This window comes from Pristis pectinata, chromosome 3 (assembly GCF_009764475.1).
Source record: "Pristis pectinata isolate sPriPec2 chromosome 3, sPriPec2.1.pri, whole genome shotgun sequence".
In the NCBI taxonomy this organism is placed as follows: domain Eukaryota; kingdom Metazoa; phylum Chordata; class Chondrichthyes; order Rhinopristiformes; family Pristidae; genus Pristis; species Pristis pectinata.
Genome location: NC_067407.1, coordinates 67779431 through 67799814, shown reverse-complemented (window position 1 = coordinate 67799814; position 20384 = coordinate 67779431). Strand labels below are relative to the sequence as shown.

The window sequence follows — 20384 nt, the reverse complement described above, 5'->3', positions numbered from 1 at the left end:
TACAAGATAAAGGGAAAATAGAATTATGGACCAGTTAGTCGAAAGTTGCTATTGGGGAAGATCAAGAGCCCTTATTAAAAATATCTAGGAAAGGACCATCTGCCAAGTGGGAGGCCTTTAAAAGTATGATGCCAAGAGTTCAGGGCCTGCATATTCCTGTTAGGGTGAAGGGCAAGGCTGGCAGGTTTAGGGAACCTTGGTTGACTTGAGATATTGAGGATCTACTTAAGAAAAAGAGGGAGGCATACACTGCACAAAAGCAATTGGGAACTAGTGAATCTCCTGATGACTATCAAAAATGTAGGAGTGCACTTGAGAGGAGTTAGGAGGGCAAGAACAGGATATGAAAAGGATCTGGCACACAAGGTGATGCAAAATCCCAAGAGCTTCTATAGGTATATTAAGAGTAAAAGGGTGAATAGGGAGAGAATATGTCCCCTTAAAGGTCAGCCTGGCTGTCTGTGTGTGGAACTTTTGAGATTTTTAATGAATATTTCTCTTCAGTTTTTATTGTGGAGAAAACAATGGAAGTTAAGGAAATGGGGGAAATGAGTAGTGATGTCTTGAACCACATACGAATTAGCAGGAAGAAGGTATCGGAGGCTTTAAAGTGCATTGTGGATAAATACCCAGGGCCTGATCTTGTGCATTCTCAGACGTTGTGGGAATCTAGAGAAAAAGTTGCTGAGGCCCTTGCAGAGATTTTTGCTTCATCTCTGGCCACAGGTGAGGTTCCAGAGGACTGGAAAGTGGCTAATGTGGTACTATTGTTTAAAAAGGGTAGCAAAAACAAGCCAGGAAACTACAGGCTAGTGAGTCCGACATCAGTGGTGGGTAAATTCCTTGAGGGGATTCTGAGGGACAGGATCTACCAACATTTGGAGAGATAGGATCTGATGCAGGACAGTCAGCACGGCTTTGTGCGTGGGAAGTTGTGTATGACAAATCGCTTGAAATTCTTTGAGGAGGTAACAAAGAGGGTAGATAAGGGTAGGGTAGTGGATGTTGTCTATATGGACTTCGACAAGGTCCCTCATGGCAGACTAGTCTGGAAGGTTGGATCGCATGGGATCCAGGAAGAGATAGCAAAATTGGATTCATAATTGGCTCAGTGGTTGGAAGCAGAGGGTGATGGTCGAGGGTTGTTTCTCAGACTGGAGGCCTGTGTCTAGTGGTGTGCCATAAGGGTCAGTGCCTGGACCTTTGTTGTTTGTAATTTATATAAACGATTTGGATGTAAATGTACAAGGCATGGATAGTAAGTTTGCGGATGATACTAAAATCGGTGGTGTTGTAGATAGTGTAGGAGGTTTGAAAAACTACAGGGGGCTCTTAGTTAGGTCAGTATGTGGGCTGAGGATTGGCAAATGGCTTTCAATCCAGATAAATGTGAGGTATTCATTTTGGGAGATCAAACCAGTGTCGGACTTATACAGTGAATGGTTGGGCCCTGGGGAGTGTTATGGAACAGAGAGACCTAGGAGTACAAGTGCATAGTTCGCTGAAAGCGGCGTCACAGGTAGACAGGGTAGTGAAGAAGGTGCTTGGAACACTGGCCTTCATCAGTTAGGGCATTGAGTACCGAAGTTGATAGTTATGATGCAGTTATATCAGATATTGGTGAGGCCCAACTTGGAGTATCGTGTACACTTTTGGTCACCCTCTTATAGGAAAGATGTTATTAAACTAGAAAGAGTGTAGAAAAGATTTACCAGGATGTTGCCTGGACTTGGAGGCCTGAGTTACAAGGAGAGGTTGTGTAGACCAGGACTTCATTCCCTGGAACATAGGAGATTGAGGATTGACCTTATAGAGGTATACGAGATCATGAGGGGCATAGACAGGGTGAAAGCACATAGTCTGTTTCCCAGGGAGGGGTGCTAAAAACAAGAGGGCATAGGTTTAAGATCAGAGGTGAGAGATTTAAAAGGGACATCAGGGGCAGCTTCTAAACAAAGGGTGGTGCATATTTGGAATGAGCTGCCAGAAATAGTGGTTGAGGCAAGCACATTGGCAACATATAAAAGCCATCTAGATAAGTACATGGATAGGAGAGGTTTAGAGGGCTCAGGGTCAAACGCAGATGGGTGGGACTAGCTCACTAGGCAACACAGTTGGCTTGGATGAGTTGGGCCGAAGGGCCTGTTTCCATGCTGCATGACTCTATGACTCTGATAGTGGAAAACTGTGACAAGGGACAGAGTCAGCATAGATTTACGAGAAGGGAAGTCACGCTTGACAAATCTACTGGAATTCTTTGAAGAGGTAATCAGCAGAATAGATGAGGGAGAACTAGTGGATGTGGTGTATTTGGACTTTCAGAAGATTTTTGTAAGGTCCCACAAAAGATTATCATTCAAGATTAAAGTACAGAGGATTGGAGTGAGATACTAACAGGGACAGAGAGCATGAAATAGAAATGGAATAAGCCTGTCTTTTTCCAAGTGACATGCAGTGGCTGGTGAGATACCACAGAAGTCAGTGCTGGCACCCCAGCTATTCAGGATGTGTATTTTGAATTTAAGGGAATTAAATGTCATATATCCAAATCTATAGACAATGCAATGCAAATTGGGTGGAAGTATGAACTGTGAGGATGATGTAGAGAAGTTCCAGTGTAATTTGGACAGGTTGAGGGAATGGGTTAATGTAGATAAACATGGCAATAAACAGGTAGGCAGATTATTATCTAAACAGGAGAATGTCATGAAAAAAAAGAGGTGCAACAAGATCTTGCAGTCTTTGTGCACTAGTCAATGAATAGTACTGCACATTAAGTGCACAATAAGAAGGCAAATACTATGTTGGCCTTCAGATGGGAAGATTTAAGTTCAGGGGCAGCGTTGACAGTACAGTTATACAGGTCTTTGGTGAGACCTCACCTTGAGTATTGTGTGCAGTTTTGGATTCCATATGCGAGGAAGTTGTTCTTGCTATGGAGGAAGTTCAGGGAAAGTTCACCGGAGTGATTGCTGGGATGGTATGAATGTTATAGAGTAATGCAGCACAGAAACTGGCCCTGCGGCCTAACTTGTCCATGCCAACCAAGGTGTCCATCCGAGCTCGTCCCATTTGCCTGCATTTGGCCTGTATTGTAAACTTCGTAAACTGCAGCTTCCTCTGGCAGCTCGTTCCACATATCCGCCACCTTCAATGTGAAAAACCTGCCCCTTTAAGTCTTTCCACCTCACCTTAAACCTATACCCTCTAGTCTTAGACTCCCCCACCCTGGAAAAAGTGTGTGACCATCCACCTTACCTATATCTCTCATGATTTTATAAACCTCTTTAAGGTCACCCCTCAGCCTCCTGCACTCCCAGAATAAGAGCCCCAGCCTATCCAGTCTCTCCTTATAACTCAAGTTCTCCAGTCCTGGTAACATACTTGTGAATCTTTTCTGCACCCTTTCCGGCTTGATGACATCCTTCCTATAGCTGGGTGACCAGAACTGAGCACAATACTGTCAGTGTGGTTCTACCAAATACTTGTACACTTGTAATATGACATCTCAACTGTTGTATGAAGAGAAATTGGATCGATTAGCCTTTATTCTGCAGAGTTAAGAATGTTCCCAATGACGGGGGAGTCCAGCATCAAGGCTCACATTCTCAAGATATGCGATAACCCATGAAGGACTGAAATGGAGGAATTTCTTCACCTAGAAAGTAGCGAACCTGTGAAATTCTCTACTGCAACAAGCAGTTGTTCATTGAATATATTGAAGGAGGAGTTGGATGTGGTTGATGGGCTAAAGGGGGAGAGAGGAACAGGACTAAATTTGGATGATCATATTGAATGGAGAACGAAGGGCTGAATGGCCTTCTCCTGATCCTATTTTCTGTGTTGCTAACTGAAGAAATAAGAGCAACATGCAGCCACCTAGCCCTTTGAGCCTTCTCCACCATTCAATATGATGCCTGTCCGCCTATCTCAGGGCTACTCTTCAGCACTGTCACCTTATCTATCTATTCCAGAATTAATGTCCAGAAACCTATTGCTCTGTTTGGAATGAACTCAATGACAGCTTCCGCAGCATCCAGGGTAGAGAATTCCCAAAGGGTCACCATTCCCTAAGTAGGGAAGCTTTGCCTCATCTCAGTCCTGAGAGGCTGTCCCTTATTCTCAAGTTGGTTCTAAACCCTTCATTCAGGGGAAGCATCCTCCCAGCATCTTGTTTGTCAACCCGTTCAGCAATTTGGTAGGTATTGATGAGATGGCTTTCCAACCTTCTAAACTCTTGCGACCATGGGTCTAATCTCCATCTTCTGATACAATAAACCCACCTTCCCTGGAACTCGTCCAACAAATCTTCACTGCCACTCCCTCTGTGGCAAATGCATCTTTGGGTAGGGAGACCAAAACTCTGCACAGTTTACCAGGTCCAGTCTTGCCAATGCTCCATACAATTTCAGTAGGACTTCCTTAGTCCTGTAACTGAACCACTCTCGTTATAGAGGCTAACATACAAGCGCCACAGTGGTGCAGTGAGTAGAGTCGCTGCCTCGCAGCGCCAGAGACCCAGAGTCAATCCTGACCGTGGGTGCTGTCTCTGTGGAATTTGTATGGTCTCCCTGTGACTGAGTGTGTTTCCCCTGGGTGCTCTGGATTGCCCCACGTGCAGGTTGGAAGGTTAATTGGCTGATGTAAATTGCTGCTAGTATAGGTGGGTGTAGAATCTGGGAAAGTTAGTCATAGAGTTGTCCAGTCTGGAAGCAGGCCCTTTGACCCAACTCATCCATGCCCATCTACACTAATCTACAATGATCCCATTTACTGCATTAGGTCCCTATTCTGCTATACATTGCCAATCCAAACATCTCTTAAACCAGTTGTTCACTCCATATCAATGATTTGTATGAGGAGATCAGATGTAATATATCCAAATTTACTGATGGTTCAAAGTTGGGCGGCAGTGTGGGGTTGGGGGAGAATAGAAATGCTTCAGGGGGATTGACAGGGTAAGGGAACAGAAAAAGACATGGCACATAGAACATAGAGTCATAAAGTCATACAGCATGGAAACAGGCCCAACTGGTCAATGCCAACCACGATGCCTATCAAAGCTAGTCCTATTTGCCCACATTTGGCCCATTTCCCTCTAAACCCTTCCTATCCATGTACCTGTACGAGTACCTTTTAAATCGTGTTAATGTGCCTGCCTCAACCACTTCCTCTGGCAGCTCATTCCATACACTGACCACTCTCTGGGTGAAAAAGTTGCCCCTCAGGTTCCTATTAAATCTCTCCCCTCTCACCCTAAACTTATGCTGTTGCGTGAAAAGGTTCTTTTGGAATCTTAAAGATGGAGGACTCTGGACACAGGCTTTGGATTTTAAAAGTAGTTTAATCACAAAGGCAAACACGGGGACAGAATGAATGGGAACAGGTGCACACTCACACACACACATGCAGGAGACCACAAACATGAGGGGGAATTGGAACGAGGATGAGATACACACTCAAACAATAAACAAGGTACAGCTTATCAAGGGATAAATACTTCAATGCCTGAATACCTTGACCTAGACAAGCATTGGCCCAAACACTCCCTGGAATCTGACTAAGATGCTCCCAAACCACATGGTGGTGCACACTCTTACCAGTGGTCTCTGCAGTATGGTTTCACTACTCCTGGGGCAGTCGAAAGAGAGAGGGCCAGGGAAGTGCAACACTCTTTATAGTGCTGGGAGGCTGGGTGGAGCCTGACCAGGTGATTTAGACAGGCCAATGGCTTGGAGGTCAAGGACAAAGGTTCCAGGAACAAAGGTGCTCTCCTAGGCCAATCCCTATGCGCACACCTGATGGGTGGGGTGGAGCCACGCAAATCCCCAGGCAACTGATCAGATCAAAGATCCACAGTCCTACCACAACTAGTTGTAAATGGTAGAGAATACTTAAGCAGCTAATGAGAAGAGGGGGCTCTAAAAATGGCTCCCATCCTTGATGATAGTGGAATCCAGCACGTGAAGGTTGAAGATTCGCGACATGTTTAGCTTGAAATACTGTGAGAATGATACGTCTCAGCTTCCATCCGAGATCCTCACCATCACAGAAGCCAGTCTTCAGCATATCTATTTCACATGATGCCAGGAAGTGGCTGAAAGCACTGGACACAGAAAAGCCTATGGGACCAGACAAAAATCCAGCTGGCGTACCAAAGAGCTATGTCCGAGAACCAGCCATGCCTCGAGCCAAGCTGTTCCAGTACAGTTACAACTGACCTCTACCCGATACTGAGGAAACGTGCCCAGATATGTCTTGTCAACGAAGGACAGGACAAACCCAGTATGGTTAATTACTGTCTAATCAGTCTACTCTCAATCACCAGGAAGGTGGTGCATGTGTTATTGACTGTGTTATTGAGCATTACTTGCTCACTAATAACCTGCTTACCAATGCTCACTTCGGATTATGTCAGGACCACTTGCCTCCAGAACTCGTCAGAGCCATGGACCAGAGCTGAACTCCAGAGGTGAGGTGAGAGTAAACGCCCTGAACACCAAGACAGCATTTGACTGAGTATGGTATCAAGAGGCACAAGTAAAGCTGATGGTAAGGGGAATCAAGTGGAACTCTCTCCAGTGATTGGAGTCACAGCTTGCACAAAGGAAGATGGTTAATGGAACAACTCTCTTCAGAAGTTCCTTTGAATAATATCCTGAGCCCAATCATCTTCAACTGCTTCAGCAATGACCTTCCTTCCATCATAAGATCAGTGGTGGGGATGTTCACTGATGATTGCACAATGTTCAACTTCATTTGCAACCCTCAGCACATGAAGCAGCCAATGCCTGCGTGTAGCATGAGCTGTCAAATGGTAAATAGCATTCCCACTTCAGAAGAGCCCAGAAATGGCCATCTCTGACAGATGCCAATCACCTATTCTTGACATTCAATGGCACTGACCCCACCATCAATATCCTTGAGGTTACTGTTATCATGGATCAGTCATGTAAGTACTGTGGCTACAAGAGCAGGCCAGAGTCTGGGTATCCTGCAGTGCATTACCTGCTTCCTGACATCCCAAAGCTTTTCCAACATTCTCGAGGCAAAAGTCAGGAGGATGATAGAGCAGTACTGACAGTGCTTGAGAAACTCCACACCATCCAGGATGAAGCAATCTACTTGATTAGTTTCATCTGCCCCCTAAGCGTGCACTCCCTCTAGCATTGTCTAAACAAGTTTCCAATGTGTGCCCTCTACTAAATGTCATAGTCATAGAGTTATACAGCATAGAAACAAGCCCTTTGGCCCAACTGGTCCATGCCAACCAATGTGTCCCATCCAAGCTTGTCCCATTTGCCAGCGTTTGGCCCATAACCTACTAACCCTTTCCAATCCATGTACTTATCCAACTGTCTTTTAAAAGTTGTTATTGTACCTGCCTCAAGCACTTCCTCTGGCAGCTCATTCCACACACGTACCATCCTTTGTGTAAAAAAAAGTTGCCCCTCGGGTTCCTATCACATCTCTCCCCCCTCACCTTAAACCTGTGCCCTTGATTCTCCAACCCTTGGAAAAAGCCTGAGTGCATTCACCCTATCTATGCTCCTTGTGATTTTATACACCTCTATAAGATCACCCCCTCTCAGTCTCCTATATTCCAAGGAATAAAGTCCTAGCCTGTGGAACCTCTCCCTATAATTCAGTCCATCAAGTCCTGGCAACATAAATCGTCCTGCAAAAACTCACCAAAGCTGCTTCAGCAGCAGCCCTCCAATCCACAACGATCTCACACATAATCTCTTCATCATCATTGGGTAAAAATCCCAGCACTTTCATCCAAGTGGGAGTACCTTCACCACAAGTGCTGCAGGGGGTCAAGAGGGCAGTTCACCACTTCCTTCTCCAAGGCAGTTATGGGATGGTCTTGCCTGCAACAGCTGATTTATGTAACCATTAAAAATGGTTACCAATAGAATTCACCTACCAATATGAAGGCATCATTAGCTTAATTTGTTTGGCACAACATCGTGGGTCGAAGTGCCAGTTCCTATGTTCCATGTTCTTCATCATTCCAGATGAAAGTGTTTGCACTAGGACGATGGTTTGCCTCTTTCTGAATGGTTTAGAATTTCAACTTTGGAACAGCCATTTCTGCCTAACCAGTTCAGTGATACTTAACAGAAGCAATTATCATAATCTTGTGTGTCCTTCTGATTCCTTCGTCTTTTCCTTCTATTTCCCGTCATTTTCTCATCAAATCTAATCCTAAATTGTTGACATGATTTCTCTCTCAAATTGCTCAAGAATTCCAGAGGTTCACAGCTCACTGCATATGCAAAGAGATTTCTCTTTCTGTCTGTTCAAGAGCATTGTAATGTCATTCCAGATCCCTTCAGTTATTGTAGATACTTTATCTTCAGCTATTGCATCCAGTCCTTTCCCATTCACAATCTTCTAGGATCTTCTTAGTTCATGGGACATTGGCCCTAATTTTGAGTGCTCTGTTGTAAGAACATCATAGTCATACAGCATAGGCTCCTTGGCTGACATCAAGCACCGATCTATATAATTCTCATTTACCAGCATTTAGTTCAGAGTGTCCTATTGAAGTGCTCATCCAAATGCTTCCAAAAATGTTGTGAGTATACCTGCCTCCACCACCTTCTCAGGCAGTGTGTTCCAGACTGCAGACACCCTCTGGTGAAACATTCCTTCCTCAGATCCCCTTTGAACCTCTTTCTCCTCACCTTAAACCTATGCCCTTGGGTCTTGGACACCTCCGCCATGTCAACGTGTTGCCCTCAGCACATGTTCTCTCTCCGAAGCTCAACAGGTCAAACAACTCATTCATTCCAGCGTATGTTCTGGCACTGGAAACTGTGGTGCCTCCATTGGGAGGTGCCATTACACATGGCACACTTGGATAGGCAGTGTCCATTATGAACAGGAAGGCAAGCGGATGTGGACCACAGTTCATGACCTCAAGGCATGCCACCAAGTTTTACTACCAGTGAAGGTACATTTGACAACTAAAGCAAAATTCTGCAGATGCTGCAGATCTAAAATAAAACCAAAGATGCAGGAAATACTCAGCTGGTCAAGTGGCATCATTAGAAGTCTAGTTGCTGCTATATTGAAAGGTATTGTAAGGAGTTTAATCTGGCCAAATGTGAGGTGTTGCACTTTGGGAGGTCAACTAAGCGCCCTTAACAGTGTTGATGTACAGAGGGATCTTGAGATCCAAGTCCATAGCTCCTTGAAACTGGCTACACAAGTTGATAGGGTGGTAAAGAAGGTGTATGGCATACTTGCCTTTATTAGTCGAGGCATTGAGTTCAAGAGTCAGGAAGTTATGTTGTAGCTTTATAAAACTCTAGTTAGGCCGCATCTGGAGTGTTGCATTCAATTCTGGTCACCCCATGTGGATGTGGAGAGGGTGCAGAAGAGATTTACCAGGATACTGCCTGGATTAGAGAGTATGAGCTATAACAAGAGGTTGGATAAACTTGCGTTGTTTTCTCTGGAGTGGCAGAGGCTGAGGGGAGACCTGATAGAGGTTTACAAGACCATAAGAGGCATAGATAGAGTAGACAGCCCGTATATTTTTCTCAGGGTCGAAATGTCCAATACTAGAGGGCATGAATTTAAGGTGAATGGGGGCAAATTCAAAGGAAATGTGTAGGGCAATTTTTCTTCACACAGAGAGTGGTGGGTGCTTGGAATGTGCTACCGGGGTGGTGATGGAGGCAAATGTGACAGAGGCATTTAAGAGGCTCCTAATTGGCACATGAATGTGCAGAGAATGGAGAGATATGTACTTGTGTAGCCAGAAGGGACTAGTTTAGTTCATCTTTTAATTATTAGTTTAATTAGTTCGGCACAATATCATGAACTGAAGGGCCTGTTCCTGTGCTACATATATAGAACATATAGAACACTACAGCACAGTACAGGCCCTTTGGCCCACAATGTTGTGCCGACATTTTATCCTGCTCTAAGATCTATATAACCCTTCCTTCCTACATAGCCCTCCATTTCTCTATCATTCATGTGTCTACCTAAGGATCTCTGCAATGTCCCTAATGTATCTGCCCCCACAACCTCTGCCGGCAGTGCATTCCACGCACCCACCACTCTCTGTGTAAAAAACTTACCCCTGACATCCCCCTTATACCTTCTTCTAATCACCTTAAAATTATGTTCTCTCGTGTTAGCCATTGTCACCCTGGGAAAAAGTCTCTGACTGTCCACTCGATCTCTGCCTCTTATCATGTACATGTCCATCAAGTCACCTCTCATCCTCCTTCTCTCCAAAGAGAAAAGCCCTAGCTCGCTCAACCTATCCTCATCAGACATGCCCTCCAATGCAGACAACATACTGGTAGATCTCCTCTGCTGTGCTGTACTGTTCTATGTTCTCTGTGGATCTTGGAGCCATTGCAACTGGGATCGTTTGCAATGATAAAGTTACAGCAACAGACTCTGAGCTAGTACAATGGGGATGATCAGCACTTGGGTCACAGCCCAGGATAATGTCAGTGGTCACTAGAGAATAGAACTGTTGAGAGGGTTCGAGGTGCCACAGTGAGATGATAATGACCACTAGATCTTGATTCACAGCAGAGGGTACAGCAGAGGTTCCCACAGCCCAGCGTCAAAAGGGAAAAACTTCTCTGGGTGCTGGAAGTCAGAAATAAAACCAGAGAAACACTCAATGGGTCAGGCTGCACCTTTGGAAAGAGAAGTGGTCTCTCAGATCAATGAATCTTCAACATTTTCAGTTTGTGGTCACAGAAAAGTATGATGAGAGAGATCACAAGAGTACAGGCCAGGGCAGGGTAGAGGGGTCACTGGAACAGGGCTGTGGCCAAGTGCAGGATAGAGAGGTTACTAAACTTTGGATTGTACCATTGTGTGATGCTTGTAGTCAGTAAAGTTGGTGTCACTGTCTAATGAGGGGGAGGGGGAATAAGTGGAATGTGGAGTTTCACCCCTGTAGGGTTATTAAAACTTGGTTTTTAAGCTTACGTGATGGTTGAGATCACTACAGCCAGGACTTATGTACATTGTGAAGTCTGGCGAGATTTCCATGGTCACTGCAAGTCAAGGGTGAAGTTTAGGATCACTACAGTTCACATCAAAGACCAACCTTGAGGCAGAGTCACTGCAGACATGCTGCCCAGTCTGATGCTAGTCTAGCCTGATGTAATGGGAGGCACTAAACCCATTGTTGAAGCTTCGGTTATTTTTAGGGGTCATTAAACCTAGAGTCACGGTGCAAACTGTTGGAGGGAGGAGTGCAGATTGGGTCATTTTCCAACTGGAGACAGGGATCGTTGCAACAGAAGTGGAATCATTGAGGTCTTCACAGTTGAGATCTCAGCAAAGTGTAACGAAAGCTTGGGTCACAACATAGGATTGAAGCCAATTGTGAAGATGGTGTTCATTACAGCTGCTGTTACAGGCTGCCACGATGAAATGGTACACAACAACAGTGGTGGTGGTGTCAATGGAGCCAGGATTATAGCCCAGCCAGTGTGAGTCTAGGATGCCACATCTTGGGGCTGTGATCATATCCAGCTCAGATGCAAGTGTAAACTAGTGCTACGGCAGCATGAGTCACGACCCAATGAACCAAACAGTGATAGCTTAGATAATAGACCAGTGTCAAATAGGTGTCACGACACCTGTTTGATGTCAGAGGCAGCTTGATTCACGGCACAGTGTAGTTATAGGAGACAAGACAGCTGGAGTCAAGCCCAGTGTGATAGTAGGGTTAATGGCAGCCTAATGTGGCTGACGGCACCAAATGTCATATTTCCAAGTTGACGATGATACAAAACTGGATGGATTGTGGGTATGGCGGAGGATGTAAAGAGACTTCAAGGGGATGTAGACAAACTGAGTGAGTAGGAAAGAACGTGATGGATGGGAGGTTAATGTGGAAAACGTGAGGTCATCCATTTTAGAAACATAGAAACATAGAGAAACTACAGCACAATTCAGGCCCTTCGGCCCACAAAGCTGTGCCGAACATGTCCCTACCCTAGAAATTACTAGGCTTACCCATAGCCCTCTATTTTACTCAGCTCCATGTACCTATCTAACAGTCTCTTGAAAGACCCTATCGTATCAGCCTCCACCACCGTTTCTGGCAGCCCATTCCATGCACTTACCACTCTCTGAGTAAAAAACTTACCCCTGACATCTCCTCTATACCTACTCCCCAGCACCTTAAACCTATGTCCTCTTGTGGCCACCAATTCAGCCCTGGGGAAAAGCCTCTAACTATCTACCCGATCAATACCTCTCATCATCTTATACACCTCAATCAGGCCCCCCCCATCCTCCGTCTCTCCAAGGAGAAAAGGCCGAGTTCCCTCAACCTGCTTTCATAAGGCATGCTCTGCATTCCAGGCAGCATCCTTGTAAATCTCCTCTGCACTCTCTCAATGGCTTCCACATCTTTCCTGTAGTGAGGCGACCAGAACTGAGCACAATACTCCAAGTAGGGTCTGACCAGGGATCTATATAGCTGCAACAATACCTCACGGCTCCTAAATTCAATTCCCCAATTGATGAAGGACAATACACCATATGCCTTCTTAACCACAGAGTCAACCTGCGCAGCCACTTTGAGTGTCCTATGGACTCAGACCCCAAGATCCCTCTGATCCTCCACACTGCCAAGAGTCCTACCATTAATACTATATTCCACCAATATATTTGACCTACCAAAATGAACTACTTCACACTTATCTGGGTTGAACTGCATCTGCCACTTCTCAGCCCAACTCTGCATCCTATCTAGGTCCCTCTGTAACCTCTGACAGCCCTCCAAACTATCCACAACACCCCTAACCTTCGTGTCATCTGCAAACTTACTAACCCACCCCTCTACTTCCTCATCCAGGTCGTTTATAAAAATCACAAAGAGCAAGGGTCCCAGTACAGATCCCTGAGGTACACCACTGGTCACCGACTTCCACTCAGAATACGACCCTTCAACAACCACTCTTTGCCTTCTATGGGCCAGCCAGTTCTGGATCCACACTGCAATGTCCCCTTGGATCCCATGTCTCCTCACCTTCTCCATAAGACTTGCATGGAGTACCTTATCAAATGCCTTGCTGAAATCCATATACACTACATCAACTGCTCTCCCTTCATCGATGTGCTTAGTCACATCCTCCAAAAATTCAATCAGGTTCGTATGACAGGACCTGCCCTTAACAAAGCCATGCTGACTATTCCTAATCATATTATACCTCTCCAAATGTTCATAAATCCTGCCTCTCAGGATCTTCTCCATCAGCTTACCAACCACTGAGATAAGACTCACCGGTCTATAATTTCCTGGGCTATCCCTACTCCCCTTCTTGAATAAGGGAACAACATCTGCAACCCTCCAATCTTCTGGAACCTCTCCCGTCTCCATCGACGACGCAAATATCGTCGTCAGAGGCTCCACAGTCTCCTCCCTTGCCTCCCACAGCAACCTGGGGTACATCTCATCCGGTCTCAGCGACTTATCTAATGTTTTTCAAAAGTTTCAGCACCACCTCTTTTCTAATATCTACATGCTCAAGCTTTTCAGGCTGCTGCAAATTCCCACTACTGATGCATAGAACAAAAAAAAACAGGTTTTTTTTAATGGTGAAAGATCAGGGAGCACTCATGTTCAAAGAGACCTGTGTGTGCTTGTACACACCTCACTGAAAGAAGATGTGCAGGTACAACAAGTGATGAGGGTGGAGAAAGGGATGTTGGCTTTTATTATGAAAGGATTCAAAACAGGGATAAGGAAGTCTTACAACAAGTGTATACACCTTGGTGGTACTGCACCCGGAGTATTGTGTACAATTTTGGTCTCCTTACTTAAGAAAGGATGTACAGGCCAAAGAGGGAGGGCAGAGAAGATCCACTGGACAGAGTTGTTTTGTATGAGACTGAGAAGACTAGGCCTGCTTCTCCATGGTTAGAAGAACGAGACGAGGTTTTACTGAAACTTTACGGACTTTTTACAGGATTAAGAAGGGTAGATGTAAGCTAGATGTTTTCCCTGGCTGAGGAGTCTAGGACCAGGGTTCACAGTCTCAAAAAAATGGGGAGTGTGATGAGGAGAACATACTTCACATAGTGAGTGATGGATCATTGGAATTCTCTGCTCTGGAGGAATGTGGAGGCTCAGTTGTAAATAGATTTCTGGATGCTAAAGGAATCAAAGGATACAGAACATGAAACAGTACAGCAGAGGAACAGGCCCTTCCGTCCACAATGTCTGTGCTGACCATGGTGCAAATCTAACTAATCCCATCTGACTGCATATGATCCGTATCCCTCCATTCCCTGCCTGTTCATGTGCCTGTCTAAATGCTTCTTAGACACCACTATCATACCTGCCTCCACCACCTCTCCTTGCAGCACATTCCAGGCACCCGCCACTCTCTGTGTTAAAAACTCTTGCCATAAAAATTTATTTTAAACATTCTCCCTCTCACCTTTAGTATTTAACATTTCTACCCTGGGAAAAAGACTCTGACTATCTATCCTATCTATGCCCCTCATAATTTTATAAACTTCTATCAGGCCTCCCCTCAGCCTCCAGAGAAAACAATCCAAGGTTGTCCAACCTTTCCTTAAAGCTAATACTCTTTAATCCAGACAACATCCTGGTGAATGTCTTCTGAACCATCTCCAAAGTCTCCATATTCTTCCTGAACTGCACATAATACTTTGAATGTGGTCAAACTAAAATTTTATGCAGCTGCAAATAAGTTCCTGACTTTTATACTCAATGTCCCAACTAATGAAGGCAAATATACCGTAGGCCTTCTTTGCCACTTTTAGGAGGCTATGGACTTGCACCCCAAGATCACTCTGTACATCAGTGCTTCTAAGGATCCTACCATTTACTGAAAACTTACATCATCCAAGTTATTTATCTATATCACACACAACAAGCATTGAACCTTGCAGAACACCACTGGTCACAAACCTTCAGTCATAAAAAACACACATCCACCACTACCCTTTGTCTTCTATGACCGAACTAATTTTACATACTACTTACCAACTCACCGTGGATCCCATGTGACCATAAGGGACCTTGTCAAATGCTTCATTAAGATCCAAGTAGACAACATCCACTGCCCTATCCTCATCTTAGTCACCTCCTCAAAACACCACCTCATTAAATTTGTGAGACGGGACCTCTCCCACACAAAGCCATGCTGACTATCCCTAATAGGTCCATGCTTTTCCAAATGTAAGTAAATCCTATTCCTCAGAATCTTCCCCAATAATTTCCTACCACTGATGTAAGGCTCACTGGCCTATAATTTCCTCGCTTGTTCCATTTTCCTTCTCAAACAAAGGAGCAACACTGGCTATTCTCCAATCCTCTGGGATCTTGCTTGTGGCTAAAGAGGTTACAAAGATCTCTGTCGAGGCCCCAGTAAGCTCCTTCCTTGCCTACCTCAACAACCTTTGATAGATCCCATTAGGCCCTGGAACATCCACCTTAATGTTCTTCAAGAGGCCCAACAGCTTCTCCTTCTTAATATCGACCTGCCCTGGAATATCAACATAACCTTCCTTCAACCCACTGTCATCCATGTCCTTGGTGAATACCAATGCAAAGTATTCATTGAGTACCTCACCCACTTTCTCTGGCTGCAAGCATAGATTTTCTCTTTTGTCCTTGGGTGGACCCAGCTACTCTCTTGCTCCTTATGTACTGATAAATTGTCTTGGGATTTCACAGCCCCTTTTTAGCCATCCTAATTCCTTGTTTAAGTTCTTTTCAGCTTCCTTTTATTTCTCAGGGGCCTTGTCCAAATTCAGCTTCCTAAACCTGCCATATGCTTCCATTTTCTTTTTGACTAAATTTACAACATCTCTCGTCATCCAAGGTTTCTGAACCTTGCCATCTTTATCTTCACAGAAACATGCTGGTCCTGAACTTTAATCAATTGACCTTTAAACAACTCCCACATGTTAGACATTATCTTACCTATTAGCAGCCACTCCCAATCTACTATCCCCAGCTCCTGCCTAATACTGTTGTAATTAGCCTTCCCCCAATTTAGCACTTTCCCCCAAGCTCATGTCTTATCCTGATCCACAACAATCTTAAAACATATGAAATTATGATCACTCTTCCCAAAATGCTCCCCCACTGAAACTTCAATCACCTGGACAGGCTCATTTCCCAATACAAGGTCTAATATGGCTCCTTCCCTGGTTGGACTATCCTCATAATGTTTCAAGAAACTGTCCTGGATGCACCTAACAAATGTTTCCCCATCTAAGCCCCTGGCACTTAGAAAGTCGCAGTCAATACTGGGGGATTTAAACTCACCCACTATACTCCCCCTGTTGCTTTTACATCTTTCCATAATCTGCCTATATATTTGTTCCTCCATCTCCTGCTGGATATTGGGAGGCCTATAGTATAACCCCATCATAGTGATTGCACCTTTCTTATTGCTGGGCTCCACCCAAATTGCCTCACTGGATGAGTCCTCCAGGATGTCCTCTCTTAGTGCCACTGTGACGTTCTCCCTGATCAGTAACACAACCCCCCCCACCTCTTTTACAGCCTTCTATATCATGTCTGAAACATCTGAATCTTGGAATGTTGAACTGCTATTTCCGTCCTCTCTCAACCAAGTCTCCGCAGTGGCTACAACTTCACAGTTCCATGCACTAATCCAGGCTCTAAGTTCATCTGCATTGACCTCTAATACTCTGCATTGAAATAAACAGTCCATCAGCCCCACCATGCTCACTACCTGGTCTTGCCTGTCCTTCTTATCAGGCTTACTTGGCCTAACTGGTATACTAGTTGGAGAGGGAAACAGCCACAGGAGACTCCTGTACTGCCCGTCTGTCCCTCCTGGTGATAATCCATCTATCTGGCTGGACCTGTGGTGTGACCACCTCCCCAAAGCACCTGTCTATAACATTCTCTGCCTCCTGAGTGCTACTCAGTGAGTCCAACTGCCGCTCCAACTGATCCATGTGGTCTGAGAGGATCTGCAGCTGGACACACTTCCTACAGACATTGTCGTCAGGGACACTTGTCCTGATCTCCCACATCTCAGAGGAGGAGCACACCACTCCACTGACTGCCATTACTGCCCCTTTAATAACTAGTGGATTAAAAGAAAAGGAAAGACCATACTTTGGTGCTCTTTGCCTCCTCACCAAAGCCCCGCATTCGCCAAAGCCCGCAATTTGACCTCAACAGCAGCACTTCCTCCACAAGCCATCCCTTCTCAAAATGGCCGCTCCAAGATGGCTGATCCCATTAGAGACTGCCTCCCGTTTATATGCTTGTACCGCCCATTTAAACCTTGTCCTCAGCTTCGACATGATGGTATATGCAGGAAGATTGGGCAGAGATTAAAAAAACAACCTTGATCTGGATGAACGGTGGAGCAGGTTACAGAGGCCAGGTGGCCAACACCTTATATACTTACTGGAGCTGGGGTTACTGTCATGTGGAGGTCATCACAACACAATTGTTGCCCTGTGTGATCCGTGTAGTCAAAGGTTTGGAACCCATTGCGATAGCAGAGGTCTTTACAGCTCAGGTCACAGACTGGATCATAGCCCTGGGTGATAGCCTTTGGAATATTGTGTTCAGTTTTGGTCACCCTGCTGTGGGAAAGATGCCATGAAGCTGGAAAGAGAGCAGAGGAGATTTATGAGGGTGTTGCTAGGACTCAAGGGATTGAGTAATGGAGGGAGGTTGAGCAGGTTGGGATGTTTTTCATTGGAGCATAGGAGAATGAGGGGTGATCTTATAGAGGTGTATAAAATCATGAGGGGCATAGATAGGATGAATTTTTTTCCCAGAATTGGGGAATCAAGAACTAGAGGGCATAGGTTAAAGATGAAAGGGGAAAGATTTAACAGGAACCTGAGGGGCAACCTTTTCACCCGGAGAGTGGTCAGTATATGGAATGAACTGCCAGAGTAAGTGGTTGAGGCAGGTACATGAACAACATTTAAAAGGTACTTGGACAGGTACTTGGATAGGGAAGGTTTAGAAAGATATGGGCCAAACATGGGCAAATGGTACTAGCTTAGATGGGAATCTTGGTCAGCATGGACAAGTTGGGCCAAAGGACCTGTTTCTGTGCTGTATAATTCTATGACTCTACAGCTAGGGTCATCACCTGGAGTAATTCTAGAATCACAGCCTGGAGTGAATGAAGTGGATTGGTGCTGTTAGGGTCAAAGCCCAGTATCGAGTTATCCATAACTACCATTGAGGTTAAGACCCATAATGAGAGTAGGGATCAGACTGTTGGGGGCATGGCCTCGTGTGATGGGAGGGATTGCAACCAGTGCATCATAGCCCAGTGTGAAAAAGAGGGGTTACGAGTACAAAATTCAAGATGTAATAAGGTGGCAGCGAATGGGACAGCTTGGGTCATGGTTTAGTGTGATGGGGAGAGTCATGCTCCATCCATACATTCCTCCCACTGATTCCCCTCCCTACCTCCCTCCTTTTATTCCATGTTCCACCTTCCTCTCCTCTCAGATTCCATCATCTTCAGCACTTCAACCTAGCAGCTGCCAGCTTCTGATGCCATTCCCCCCTCCCCTCCCCCATCTGCCTATCACCCCTCCTCACCCGGATCCACCTATTGCCTCCCATCTCTTGCTCCACCCATTCCCCTCACCTCTTTATACTGTCTCTCCCCTCCATCTTTCAGTACAGATGAAGTGTCCGTTTCCCTCCACATATGCTGCCTGACCCGCTGAGTTCCTCCAGCGCTTTGTGTGTTGCTCCAGATTCCAGCATCTGCAGTCTCTTGCGTCTCCTGGGTAGGGTCATTATTGCTAGGGTTGCCCTGGTGTGAGAGAGGGAAAAGCCTAGCAGTGTGATGAGAGGAGTCACTACATCCAAGGTCGTATCCCAACATGATCACCAATGCCCTCATCATTGCCCTTTTTGATAGTGGGAGGTCACTGCAGGTCGTGTCGTAGCCTGGTGTACTGGGGCGTTACAGCTAAAGTTCCAGCTTAGTGTTCAGGGAATGGCTGATAACGCTAGACCCATGGATCAGTGTCACCGTGGGGATCACAATCATTCCCCTTGCTGCTCTTCCAGTTGGTCACGCATGCAGTATTGAATACAGTTTGGTGGCAGATGGCATCCACTTCAATAGCTTTGCCTATCTCCATCCGTGGTTCAGCCTGTCTGCTGTCGTAATCATTATCAGGAGCTCTGCTGCTCATTCCGTACCTCATGCCAAGTGCCTTTTACTCATCACCTTGGAAAACAAATTCATGATAAGCAAAGCATGAAATGTTGGAGGGGGTAGGCAAGAATCTTGAGTTGAGCTGATAATCAGATCAGCCATGATCTCTCAAGTGGTTGAGGGGCTTACCACTATCCTGTAGACACAAGAGACTGCAGATGCTGGAATCTGGAGCAACAAACAATCTGCTGGAGGAACAGCCTGGAGTGAATGAAGTGGATTGCTACTGTTAGAGTCAAAGCCTAGTATCGAGTTATGGATTACTACCATTGAGGTTAAGACCCATAATGAGAGTAGGGGTCAGACTGCTGGAGGCATGGCCTCGTGTGATGGGAGGGATCACAACCGCTGCGTCGTAGCCCAGTGTGAAAAAGAGGGGCCACGACTGCAAAATTCAAGATGTAATAAGGTGGCAGTCAATAGGTCAAGCAGCATCCGTGGGAGGAAAGGAATTGTCAATGTTTCGGTGTTTCATTCCTGATGCAAGGTTTCAACCCAAAATGTGGACAGTTCCTTTCCTCCCACAGATGCTGCTTGACCCGCTGAGTTCGTCCAGCAGATCGTTTGCTACTCCTATCGTAATTTGTTTGTTCACATGTATATTTGTACACTGACTAATCCACCTTGGCTTCTGGACCTCAGCACCTCATTCTTAAAACTTATATGCCAAAGCCGTGCTCTGCACTGAGCATGGCAGTTCCAAGAATGTTGGGTGGTGTGGTTAGGGGAGGATGGGTATGAATGGCCAGCGGCAGACTGGGAATGGATCGTAGAATTTTGAGGGAGCTTGAAGAGTCTGGAGTTCCTTCTAAAGAGCAGGGGCCCGTGCGATACCAGCCTGGTGCTCTCAGGCTTTACTAATCCCATCTATGAGACCTAAGCGACAGATGCCATGTGACTGTGAAGACCAGATGTAAAGGGAGATTTCTTCTTGTGTTCTGCAGACCGATGATGCCTTAGGGGCGATGTGGAACTGGCTGTACTTCATCCCGCTCATCATCATTGGCTCATTCTTTGTGTTGAACCTCGTTCTTGGAGTGCTGTCTGGGTAAGTGCACCAAGTTCAACCGTCCCCAAGGGAAAAGTAGGTTCCTTCGCAATAAACCAGATGTTATCGACCCAGAAGAAGGGTCATTGTCCAGCTGACCTCACAGCTGC

The 20384-nt window shown here is 45.5% G+C and overlaps 1 protein-coding gene across 2 annotated transcripts in view; it reads left to right on the top strand.

Annotated features, from left to right (window-relative positions):
• Positions 1-20384, top strand: part of LOC127567879 (probable voltage-dependent R-type calcium channel subunit alpha-1E) — a 615955-nt gene that overhangs the window by 273935 nt on the left and 321636 nt on the right. For both annotated transcript variants that reach the window (XM_052011039.1, XM_052011041.1), the window contains exon 8: positions 20171-20274. In XM_052011039.1, the coding sequence (XP_051866999.1) occupies positions 20171-20274 (104 nt within the window). The remainder of the gene's footprint in view (positions 1-20170; positions 20275-20384) is intronic.